Below are 12,085 nucleotides of genomic sequence, written 5' to 3' on the forward strand. Positions count from 1 at the left end.
ACACTCCTAAGACATACAGATTTGTAGGTTAATTGGCTGGTAATAATTGTAAATTGTCCCTAGTGTGTAGGACAATGCTAGTGTACAGGGTGATTGCTGTTCGGTGTGGACTCAGTGAGCCGAAGGGCCTGTTTCCGCGATGTATCTCTAAAGTCTAAAGTAAAGTCTAAGGAATGTATCAGACTCCAAAGAACATACCATTAGCGCAATGGTACACAAAATTGCTGGAGAAACTCAGCGGGTGCAGCAGCATCTATGGAGCGAAGGAAATAGGTGACGTTTCGGGCCGAAACCCTTCTTCAGACTGCAGCCGTTTTTCAATAACTAGGCGGAGAGACAAATTTGCTCTCCTATCATCAACAGGATTGCAAAACAAGCCTCAAAGTGGAGTTTTGCTACATATCTGACAAGATCCATTAACTGCTTGACAGTTTTTTATCACCATGGGATGTCAGGCAGATATGTTCCAATTTAGAAGATTGTAAATTCTAAGACTTTTCCTCCTCTCTCAGTAAAATACAATGCATGAACAAAAACTCCAATTCCATTTATTAATTAGCAAAGAAAACATTTCCTCAGGTATTCCTGCACTAACATGTTCAGCTTCACATAGGCAGGGATAGCTTTTTAACATATTTTGAGGATAAAGAAAGATTTTCTAAAAACAGTGCATTCAAACTGTGACTCAAGTTAATTACAACTCTAATCTTTTTACTTCTGATGGTAATCTCTAAAGAACTTGTTTCTAAAGTTGCGTTACCACACAGAGACTATCGTAAAGACACTGACTTAGGTAACCAAGGCATTTATGCCATGTTTACTTTCAAAAAGCACACACAATCCCAATGATTGAAAATACTTATGTGCGTGTCTGTTACATATCCCGCTGACCTCTTTTAGGAATCAACTCCCACCTCATAGACTGGTGGGGATTATATTGTGTGGTTTTTAATGTCTGAGAAGGCTTTGGGGACATTAAAAAATTCAGATTGAAACACAAGTTAGAACATTCATGTTTAAGAAGGAACCGCAGATGCTGGAAAATCGAAGGCAGACAAAAATGCTGGAGAAACTCAGCGGGTGAGGCAGCATCTATGGAGCGAAGGAAATAGGCAACTTTTCAGGCCGAAACCCTAATTCATGATATTTTCATCATTGATGTGTCCACTAATTTCTTTTTTTTTTGAAATCTTGAATGCTAATTGGTGCTCAGGAAGGGGGGGGGGGGGGGGGGGGGGGGGGGGGGGGGAGGGGGAAAGAGGGGGGAGTAAGATTTAATAGGAACTTGAGGTTCAATTTTGTTTTACACAAAGGGTGGTGGGTGTATGGAATGAGCTGCCGGAGGAGGCAGTTGAGGCAGTTTAAGGAACATTTACACAGATGTATGGATAGTATAGGTTTAGATGCATGGATTGTATAGGTTTAGAGGGATATGGGCCAAACGCAGGCAGCTAGGACTAGTGTAGATGGGGCATCTTGGTCGTCATTGAAAAGTTGGGCCGAAGGTTTTTTTTTCACACTGTATGACACTAACTCAGATCATCGAGGTTAAATGCTAATACTAATGCAGATTGGAAAAGTCAGTGAGCAGCTTATTTTAACTGAGGTAAATGTGTGAAAATATAAACAGCGGCCTCAACAGCGAACGTAATCTTGTTTTGAACCTTTAATAATTTTATATACAGTTGATTTGATTTTGTGCATTAAAAAAAACAGTTGGACATAAAATTACATCGAGATGTGGAAACAAGGAATTGCAGATGCTGGTTTACAAAAGAAGACACAGAATGATGGAGTAACTTAGCGGGTCAGGAAGGAGGGTCGCAACCTGAAACGTCGCCTATCCATGTTCTCCTGAGATGCTGCCTGACCCGCTGAGCTACTCCAGTACTCTCTCTCTTCGCTTCTAAAATTACATTGATATTGGTGTCACGGAACTGCTAAAAAAAAAATTAAAAATCAACCAACACTTTCAAGGGCTAGACCCAATACTGTTATGTCAGAATCTTCTACAGTCTCTGGGAAAAGTAATCAGATAAGGATAACAAACGGATTGTTATCCGATGATAATCAGAAAAGAGCAGAAAAAAAAAGGACTAGCTTAGATGGGATAACTTGGTTGGCAAGGACAAGATGGGTCGAAGGGCCTGTTTCCGTTCTATAATTCCATGATTGTTTTAACAAATATCCTTTATATTTTATGGCGCTGCTAATGGAGGATTCAATGGTTTTGGTTTAGAGATACAACATAGAAACAGGCCCTTTGGCCCACCGAGACCATTGATCACCCGTTCACACTAGATCAATGTGATCCCACTTTCGCATCCACTCCCTACACACTAGGGGCAATTTACAGAGGGCCGATTAAACCTACAAACCCACACGTCTTTGGGACACGGGAGGAAACCGGAGCACCCGGAGGAAACCCATGCAGCCACAAGGAGAACGTGCAAGCTCCACACAGACAGCACCCGAGGTAAGGATCGAACCAGAGTCTCTGGCGCTGTGAGGCAGCAGCACTACCAGCTGCGGCACTGCGCCGCCTTAGGGGTTGATTGAGGAAATGGTATTTGAGGATCTAGATCTTATTTTAGATGGGACAACATGGACGAGTTGGGCCGAAGGGCCCGCTGAGATCCACAGGAGGCATGGGAAGGCATTGGAAAAATATCACCAGCACTGCCCTTACAAAATCCTCCAAATTCACCGAAAGGATCGTGAGCTAATGTCAGTGTTCAGTGCAAGACCTCCACCTCCAGCACTGAGGCACCAATTGCTTGGGTTCGCTGTGACACTTGCGTGATGATAAAGTGGATATACAAATATATATGGGATGAGAAAGCGAAATAACATGGAACTAGGGTGAACAGGTGATCGATGGTCAGCATGGACTCAGTGGGCCGAAGGGCCTGTCTCCTTGCTGTACCCATCTGTCAGTCACCCGCCACACACCTGAAATTGACTCAATTCCGAGCTCCACTGTGATATTCAATTACAGGCAGACAGAGGAAATATTCAGAAGATGCTCACAGTCTTAAAGCAGTAATTTGGCCTTATAAGGCCCAACACACAGGAGCAGGCTGGTTTTGATGAATGAAACGTTATTTTTGGTAAACAGCACACACACATCAAATACATTAATACACGTTTAAATGAAAACACTCTGAAATTGCAGCAATTTTCATATACCCCCAATTGAGACATTTTAAATTATTTAAACAAAATAAAACGGCATCAGTATCTTTTAAATAAATAATTTGAATTATTAAGAGATTATTTATTATAAAGATACCATCAAAAAATATTTCATGAAGGGAAGGGTGGTCTTCCAATTTCAGAAATAAGATGAAAATAATAAAATATTTAGGAAGTCAATTTTCAATTTCTGGATTTTGGTTTGTTTCCTCAAACCCTCTCAATGAAACAAAATAAATTTAATTCCCCAATGACTGGACCAATGATTTGGCAAAATGAGTTAAAATCTCATCACAGCGGCTGGGGAATTTAAGTCCAGTTAATTGACTAGTTAAATCATGGATTAAATTTAGCAAAAGAAACCCTACTGCATCATCATTAAAAACTCATCTGGTTCACTCATATCTGTCTTCACTATCTAGTCTAGTCTATAAGAGACGCATAACTTCTGGCAAACAGCCCCTATCAAACACCAAATCCCTTACCTATGCTGGCAATAGAACAGTACAGTACAGCACAGGAACAGGCACTTCAGCTCGAAATGCCCATGCCAAACACGTTGCAGGTTAAACTAATCTTCTCTGTCTGCACGTGTTCAAATCCCTCCATATCCATGAGCCACTTAAATGGCACTATTGTATCTGCCTCGACCATCTCTCCTGGCAGCACATTTCAGGCACACACCACCTTCTGCATATAAAAAAAAACTTGCCGCACACATCTCCTTGAAATTCTGCCCCTCTCACCTTAAAACAATGCCCTCTATTATTCGACATTTACACCCTGGGAAAAAGGTTCTGCTTGTCTACCGTATCTATTCTTCTTCATAATTTTATATATACCTATCACGTCTCCATTCAACCTCTAAGTGCCATGGTAAAGAATCCAATCAAAACAATATTTGACTTCGGAGCTACCAGAATACAAATGGCCTAGCCTAGCCTAGCCTAGCCAAAATCAAACAAAGTATTAAAATATAAACATGTACTGAATTGTCCCTCCTAAATTCATCAGAGATAATGTGGCAACATAAGTAGATAGAATGGTAAAGAAGGCTTATGGTATACTTGCCTTCAATGGTCGGGGCATTGAGTACAAGAGTCAGGAAGTCATGTTGCAGCCTGCGTGGACTTTGGTTTGGCTGCACTTGGAGTAATGTGTGCAGTTCTGGTCACCCCATTACTGAGCGGAAACAGGCCCTTCAGCCCACCGGGTCTGCGCCGACCAGCGATCCCCACACATTAACACTATCCTACACCGACGTGGGACAATTTTTACATTTACCAAGCCAATTAACCTACCATTAACCTGTATGTCTTTGGAGTGTGGGAGGAAACCGAAGATCTCGGAGAAAACCCACACAGGTCGCGGGGAGAACGTACAAACTCCGTACAGACAGCACCCATAGTTGGGGTTGAACCCGGGTCTCTGGTGCAATAAGTGCTGTAAGGCAGCAACTCTACCACTGTACCACTGTGCCGCCCTCACAAATTCACTGTGATCATGGCGATTTAAGGGCCTGTCCCACTTAGGTGTCCTTGGCACGCAAATTACGCGACCTCGTGGTCGCATTGAGGCGCACGGGTATCGTATGGCAACGAGGGGCCGGTCCCACTTAGAAGCGCGGAGGGGTATGTAGTTGTGCGCGACATCACGCGGGGCTCCAAAATTTTTGTAGTGAACAAAATCTTGGCGCACCAACGGCCTGTCACAGAACTGACGGCCAAAGTGGGACAGGCCCAAGACCCTGGCGCAACACAACGTCTCACCTTCAACAGCAGCAGAAGCAGGCAAACGATCGCCGAACTCGACCTGGGGCTCACGGCCGTTGCGGTCCGGATCCGCCCCCACTTCTACTCCCAGAGCGGGGCCAAGAAAATTGAAGATGGACACAAAATGCTGGAGTAACTCAGCGGGACCGGCAGCATCTCTGGAGAGAAGCAACGGGTGACATTTCGGATCAAGACCCTTCTTTTCAGACTGAAGAAGAGTCTCGACACGAAACGTCACCCATAGCTTCTCTCCAGAGATGCTGCCGGTCCCGCTGAGTTGCTCCAGCTTTGTGTCCATCTTCAAATGACGTCACGCGCTCCAGACGGCTGTGCGTACGCGCCCGACCTTCGCGGGACCATCTCCATCTGCCAAGGACACGTAAGTGGGACAGGCCCTTTAGGAAGGAACTGCAAATTCTGGTTTATACTGATGATAATACACAATGTGCTGGAGCAACTTAGCTGGTCAGGCAGCATCTCTACTGCAGATGCTGGTCTGAAGAAGGGCTCCAAACCAAAACATCACCTGTTCCTTTTCTGCAGAGATGCTGCCTGACCCACTGAGTTACTCCAGAACTTTGTGTCTATCTTCACCAGGATGTTCCCAGGACTCAAGGGCTTGAGTAACAAGAAGAAGCTGGATAGGCTGACTTGTTTTATCTGCAGCGTGTGAGGCTGAGGGGTGACCTTATAGTGGTATACAAAAGCATGAGACCTAGATAAGGTCAATTTCTTTCCCAGGGTAGAGGGGTCCAGAATAAAGTGCATGGGTCAAAGGAGAAAAAATTAAAAGAGACATGAGAGGGGAATCTTCACATTGAGGTCTGTGCATCTATGGAACGATGGTGATGTTTAAAAGCCATTTAGATAGGTTCATGGATAGGAAAGGTTTGGTGGGATATGGGACAAATGCAGACTATCTCAGCTAGTGTGTCTTTGTTTAGAACAGAAATTGGGGGCCGAAGGGCCTGTTCCTGTGGCGTATTATTCTATGCTGTAAAACCTAGTTGAATGCATAGTTTGGGCCGAAGGGCCTGTTCCTGTGCTGTACTATCCTGCGTTGTAAAACCTGGCTGGGCTGAAGGGCCTGTTTCTGCATTGGCTCTCAATAGCTTTTTGCTGCAGTCTTACCAACAAAATCCACATCATCAGACCTCTCAGAGCTTATGTAGCAAATGCAAATTATACCTCATGAGCAACACAAGTCCTGTTAAATCCAGTCAAAACCTCGTGCACTTCTTTATTCCTCCCTAATCCATTTATAGTGATTCAAAAAGGTTTGCTACAGGAGTATCCCACCAACATTTGCTTGCTTATAGGAAGGCACAGTGGCACAGTGGAGTAGCAGCCTTGCAACCCCCGAGACCCAGGTTTGATCCTGACTGACTGCGGGTGCTTCCGTGTGGAGTTTGTACATTTTCTCTATGCCCGCGTGGGTTTTCGCTAGATGCTCCAGTTTCCTCCCACATCCCAAAGACGTGCAGGCTCATAGGTTAATTGGTCTCTGTAAATTGTCTCTAGTGTGTAGGGTGGAACTAATGCACAAGTGATCGTGGTCGGCATGGGCTGTGTCTCTAAAACTAAAACTAAACTAAATGTAGTTATTTAAATGGTGAGTTGATTATTAAAGTTAAGCATTTAATTTAATAATGTCAAACCAGAAAATAATCTAATGGAGCTCAACTAAATCAGACCGTTCAATCACATCTGTTCATTAATGTAACAGGCTGGTTAAGGGGATTCAACTTCTGCCGCTGCTAATCTTTTATTTGTTCTGTGCTGAACTTCTCTTACAATTATAAATCAATTGATATGATCAATAAGCAGCTTAACAATTTTATTTCTTATCAGCGTTTAACTGGAAATATACAATCACAAATTTCGAGATACAGCACGGAAACTGGCACTATTTCCGTGACCTGCGAGGAGTGACCACCGATCACCCCGTACACCAGCACTATCCGACACACTAGGGACAATTTACAATCTTTATCGAAGCCAATTAACCTACAAACCTGTACGTCTTTGTGTGGGAGAAAACTGGAGCACCTAGAGAAAACCAACATGGTCATGGGGAGAACATACAAACTTTGTACAGACAGCATCGATAGTCAGGATTGAACCCTGGTCTCTGGGGCTGTAAGCAGTGGCGGACTGGGTCTAAAAATATTGGTTGCCAGGAAGCAAAGGGGGCCCACTACACAGGGGCCCACTTGCCATCGGGCAAGCTGACACCCTGGCCAGTCCGCCACTGGTTGTAAGGCTGCAACTTTCCCACTGCTCCACCGTGCAAACCGTGTAAATAAAATAAAATAAAATAAAAATATTCTTGCAAAACAATGATACAAAAAGATACAAAGGACATTTATTATCACATACACTAATTGGTGTAGTGAAATTTGACTTGCCGTGCAGCACACAGATAAAGATAAGACACAACATTAAAGAATTTAACAATAAACATAAAAACATTCCCCACAATGGTTCCCACTGTGAGGGACAAAGTCCAGTCCCCATCCCCATGTCCACCCATAGTTGGGCCTATTGAGGCCTCCGCAGTCACCACTACGGGGGCCGATGTTCCAGGCCCTTCTTGGCCGGGTGATGGTGCTCCGGTGTCGGGAGAACCCTCTCAGCGGCTTAGGATGCCTGGAACGGCCTCTTCCTTACCGGAGACCGCGGCTTCCGACGGAGCTCCACCACTGGCGATCTCGCCGAGAGGTCCCAGGCTCCCGATGTTAAAGTTCAGCTGGCCGCTCCACAGTCCCGCAGCTCCGCGATGTTCATCGGCGGTCTTCAGCTCACCGGAGTCCCAGCGCGGCGACTCGGGCAAGGCATCGCCCGCTCCGTTCCGCGATAGCGCTCCAGCGCTGCGCCGCCGCCGAAGTCGAGGTTCTGGACGGTCCCCTCAGGAAACGCCGCTCCAGGCCCGCTGGTAGGCCGCGAGGACAGGTCGGAGGTGCAGCCCGGAGAAAAGCCGCCACTCCGACCAGGTAGGGACCCTGAAAAGCAGTTTCCCCCTTTCCCTATTCTTTACAAATATTTCTAATGCAAGCAGGATTTCAATCATGGTTGATTAAATTACTGTGAAATAAGAACTATCCGTGATTATCCTATGTTACATAGCTACTGGAGTAACATTCAGGAACTAAAACAATTCAAATAAATAAATTAAGTTAAGGCCATAGAGTCAAACAGCACCCTTCGGCCCAACCTGTCCATGCTGACCTAAATGCTCCATGGGAAAGGATGTCCTTATGCTGGATAGGGTGCAGAGAAGGTTTGACGGCACTGAGCCTGTATTCACTGGAGCTTAGAAGGATGAGGGGAGACCTCATTGAAACTTACCGAAAAGTGAAAAGCTTGGATAGAGTGGATGTGGAGAGGATGTTTCCACTAGTGGGAGAGCCTAGGACCAGAGGCCACAGTCTCAGAATAAAGGAGATGAGGAGGACTTTCTTTAGTCAGAGGGTGGTGAATCTGTGGAATTCATTGCCACAGAACGCTGTGGAGGACGTCAATGAATATTTTGATATAGATTAATTAGTAAGGGTGTCAGGAGTTATGGGGAGAAGGCAGGAGAGTGGGGTTGAGAGGGAAAGGTAGATACATACATAGATACATAGACAATAGATGCAGGAGGAGGCCATTTGGCCTTTCAAGAAAGCACCGGCATTTAATGTGATCATGGCTGATCATCCTCAATCAGTACCCCGTTCCTGCCTTCTCCCCATACCCCTTGATTCCGCTAGCCCTAAGAGCTCTATCTAACTCTCTTTTGAATGCATCCAGTGAATCGGCCTCCACTGTCTTCTGAGGCAGATCATTCCACAAATTCACAACTCTTTGTGTGAAAAAGTTTTTCCACACCTCAATTCTACATGGCCTACCCCTTATTCTTAAACTGTGGCCCCTGGTTCTGGACTCCCCCAACATCGGGAACATGTTTCCTGCATCTAGCATGTCCAATCCCTTAATAATTTTATGTGTTTCTATAAGATCCCCTCTCATCTGTCTAAATTCCAGATCAGCCATGATTGAATGGTGAAGTGGACTTGATGGGCCCGAATGTCCTAATTCAGCTCCTACAGCGTATGAACTTATGAAGGTTTCCAGGGATGTTGCCAGGACTTGAGCGCCTGAACTACAGGGAGAGGTTGGGCAGGCTAGGACTTTATTCCTTGAAGTGCTGGGGGATGAGGTGTGTGAAATACACCTTAGTAGGTTAATTGGCTTGGTGTAAATGTAAAATTGTCCCTAGTGTGTGTAGGATAGTGTTAAAGTGCGGGGATCGCTGGTCGGTGTGGACTTGGTGGGCCTAAGGGCCTCTTTCTGAGCTGTATCTCTAAACTAAACCAAACTAAACTAGAGGGTGGTGGGTATATGGAATGAGCTGCCAGAGGAGGGAGTTGGGGCAGGTACAATATCAGCATTTAAAAGACATTTGGACAGGTGCATGGATAGGAAAGGATTACAAGAATATGGGGCAAACACGGGCAAAGGGCACTAGCTTAGATGTGGCATCTTGGTCGGCATTGACAAGTTGGACGAAGGCCCTGTCTCCGCGCTGGATGATTCTATGAAACAATGCCGAGAACAAGGAGTGTCCCGGTGAGGGGGGGTATTGGGGGCCCGCTGAGGACAAAGAGGGACTGTGTGGGGGGGGGGGGGGGAGAAGGAAGAGTGACCATTGGGACTACTGTATATTGAACACTTTTGTAAGTTTGTCCGTGCCCTATAATTGGCCATCTTTGCATACTTATGTATGCAAAACAAAGAATCTCACTGCACCAAGTACATCAGACAATAAAGTATCAATCAATCAATCAATTAGTCAAACTGAAGAGCATTTATCCAAACCAAATGACAATATGACTTGGCGAACTAGTCCTACCTCTTTGAACTGAAGTCCCGCAACACAGCCTTCGTAGGATCCTGAGATCGGGCTTCCAGCTCCTGAACCTCCTCCAACAAGGTTTTATGATAGGAATGGCAGCCACTGAATGAGAGAATATGACTTTACAGGAGTTTTGTACCACGCAAAACCAACAAGCAAAACATTGAATATACCGAATTTAAACAGAATACTGTGACTTCCCAGAACACTGCACCAAAGTTAATCATTTGTTAAAATTGCACACATTGAAGAAATGTTAAGATGGGTATGATCAAATCTCACTACTGGTAGCGTATTGCTGCCTCACAGCGTGAGAGGCCCGGGTTCCATCCTGAAACACGTGCGGCGGCGGCAGGCAGTAGAATGTTCAGTGAACTTTTTAAACTCTATCGGTGCCAAAACGTGGCGACACTTGTGTACTGCCTAGGTGAGGTCTGCTACATGTTTTTACTGGGTTGGATGTGAAACAAAACATTTCACTGTACCTAGGCCTTAGCCCAACCCAACAATAAAATGTAGACAGAAGAAACACTTGCAATATTTAATCTATTTAAGGCGGAGGTTGACAGATTCTAGATTAGTACAGTTGTCAGGGTTTATGGGGAGTAGGGGCAGGAGAATGGTGTTGGGGGGGGCAAAGATAGATTAGCTATGATTGAATGGCGTAGACTTGATGGGCCTAATTCAGGTCCATAATTTATGAACATAAATATTCTGTGAGTCTCCATGACAAGTTCTAAGTCACAGGAGTAGAATTGGGCCATTAGGCCCATCAAGTCTACTCCAACATTCAAGTCTACTCCAATCATAGAGTCATATAGAGCGGAAACAGGCCCTCCGACCTAACTTGACCATGCTGACAAACATGTCCCATCTGCGCTAGTCCCACCTGCCTGCATTTGAATGAATTGAATTGAATTGAATTGAATCCTTTATTTGTCATTCAGACCTTTCGGTCTGAACGAAATGTCGTTGCCTGCAGCCATACATGTAATAATAAACAACACACAATAAACACAAATTAACATCCACCACAGTGAGTTCACCAAGCACCTCCTCACTGTGATGGAGGCAAAAGTCTTAGGGTTACTGTCTCTTCCCTCCTCTTCTCCCTCTGCGCTGAGGCGATACCCCACCGGGCGATGGTAAGTCAGTCCCGTGGTTCAAGCTCCGCGGCCCGGGAGTGGTCGAAGCTGCCGCCCTCCAGTCCAGCGGACGCAGCTGCTGCCACGGGAGCTCCGGAAAACAGGCACCAGCCTGAGACCCGCGAGCTCCCGACGATGTCGTCCACTGGCCCACGGCTACTCCAACGGTGAAATTTAGCCCATATCCTCCTGAACCCATTATATTCCATGTTCCTGTCTAAATGGTTCTTAAATGCTGCGATAGTACCTGCCTCAACTACCTCCTCCAGACACCCACCACCCGAATGGCTGATTTATCTTTCCCTCTCAACCCCATTCTCCTGCCCGCTCCCCCTGGTGAGAACAAATCTTTACATTGCATCCAAGGCACGGAACGAATGCAAACTTTTGCAGTTGCAATTTATTTCTACTTACGCTGTCCAAAATACATCTTTTATCAAACATACGACAGGAACAAGAACCAGGCCGAACCAGAATGTTCCACATTTCACGACCATTCCAGCCTGCAAAGTAGAAGGAAAAGGTATATTCAGTCACCCATTACCAGTGGAGTGTTGGAGGGGAAGAATGGGGTTTGGGATGGGAAGAACCGCACCATCCAAGACTGCAAGAAATGGCAGAGATTTGCGGACGCAGCCCAGCTCACACAAATCAACCTCCCTTCCATTGATTCCTTCTCCACTTCACACTGCCTCGGTAAGGCCACCAGCACCAGTCTCACCCTGGTCACTCCCTCCTCTCCCCTCCCCCATCAGGCATGAGGTACAGAAATGGGAAAACACACACCTCCAGATTCAGGTTCAGTTACTTCCCATCTATCTTCAGCCAACTGAACCGTCCTCTCACCAAGTAGAAAGAGGTCCTGATCTCCCATCTACCTCACTGGAGACCTTAAAATTGGATATTCCCCAGCACTAAATGTTACACCCTTTATCCTGTACCTGTACACTGTGTGCGGCTTGATTGTAATCATGTACAGTCTTTTCCCTGATTGGTGAGCGCGCAGCAAAAAGATTTTCACTGTACCTCAGTACACATGACAATAAACTAAACTAATCTAGTGGAACTGATCAAGC

General features: G+C 45.5%; 1 protein-coding gene across 6 annotated transcripts in view; it reads right to left on the bottom strand.

Annotated features, from left to right (window-relative positions):
* Positions 1–12,085, bottom strand: part of atp8a2 (ATPase phospholipid transporting 8A2) — a 279,736-nt gene that overhangs the window by 9,775 nt on the left and 257,876 nt on the right. For all 6 annotated transcript variants that reach the window (XR_004412354.1, XM_033022781.1, XM_033022782.1 and 3 more), the window contains 2 exons: positions 11,424–11,512; positions 9,862–9,966 (listed from right to left, as the gene is read on the bottom strand). Coding sequence is in view for 5 of the 6 variants with exons in the window: in XM_033022781.1 (XP_032878672.1) it covers positions 9,862–9,966; positions 11,424–11,512 (194 nt within the window). In the remaining variant the exon portion in view is untranslated. The remainder of the gene's footprint in view (positions 1–9,861; positions 9,967–11,423; positions 11,513–12,085) is intronic.

This window comes from Amblyraja radiata, chromosome 6, assembly GCF_010909765.2.
Source record: "Amblyraja radiata isolate CabotCenter1 chromosome 6, sAmbRad1.1.pri, whole genome shotgun sequence".
NCBI classification, from domain to species: Eukaryota; Metazoa; Chordata; class Chondrichthyes; order Rajiformes; family Rajidae; genus Amblyraja; species Amblyraja radiata.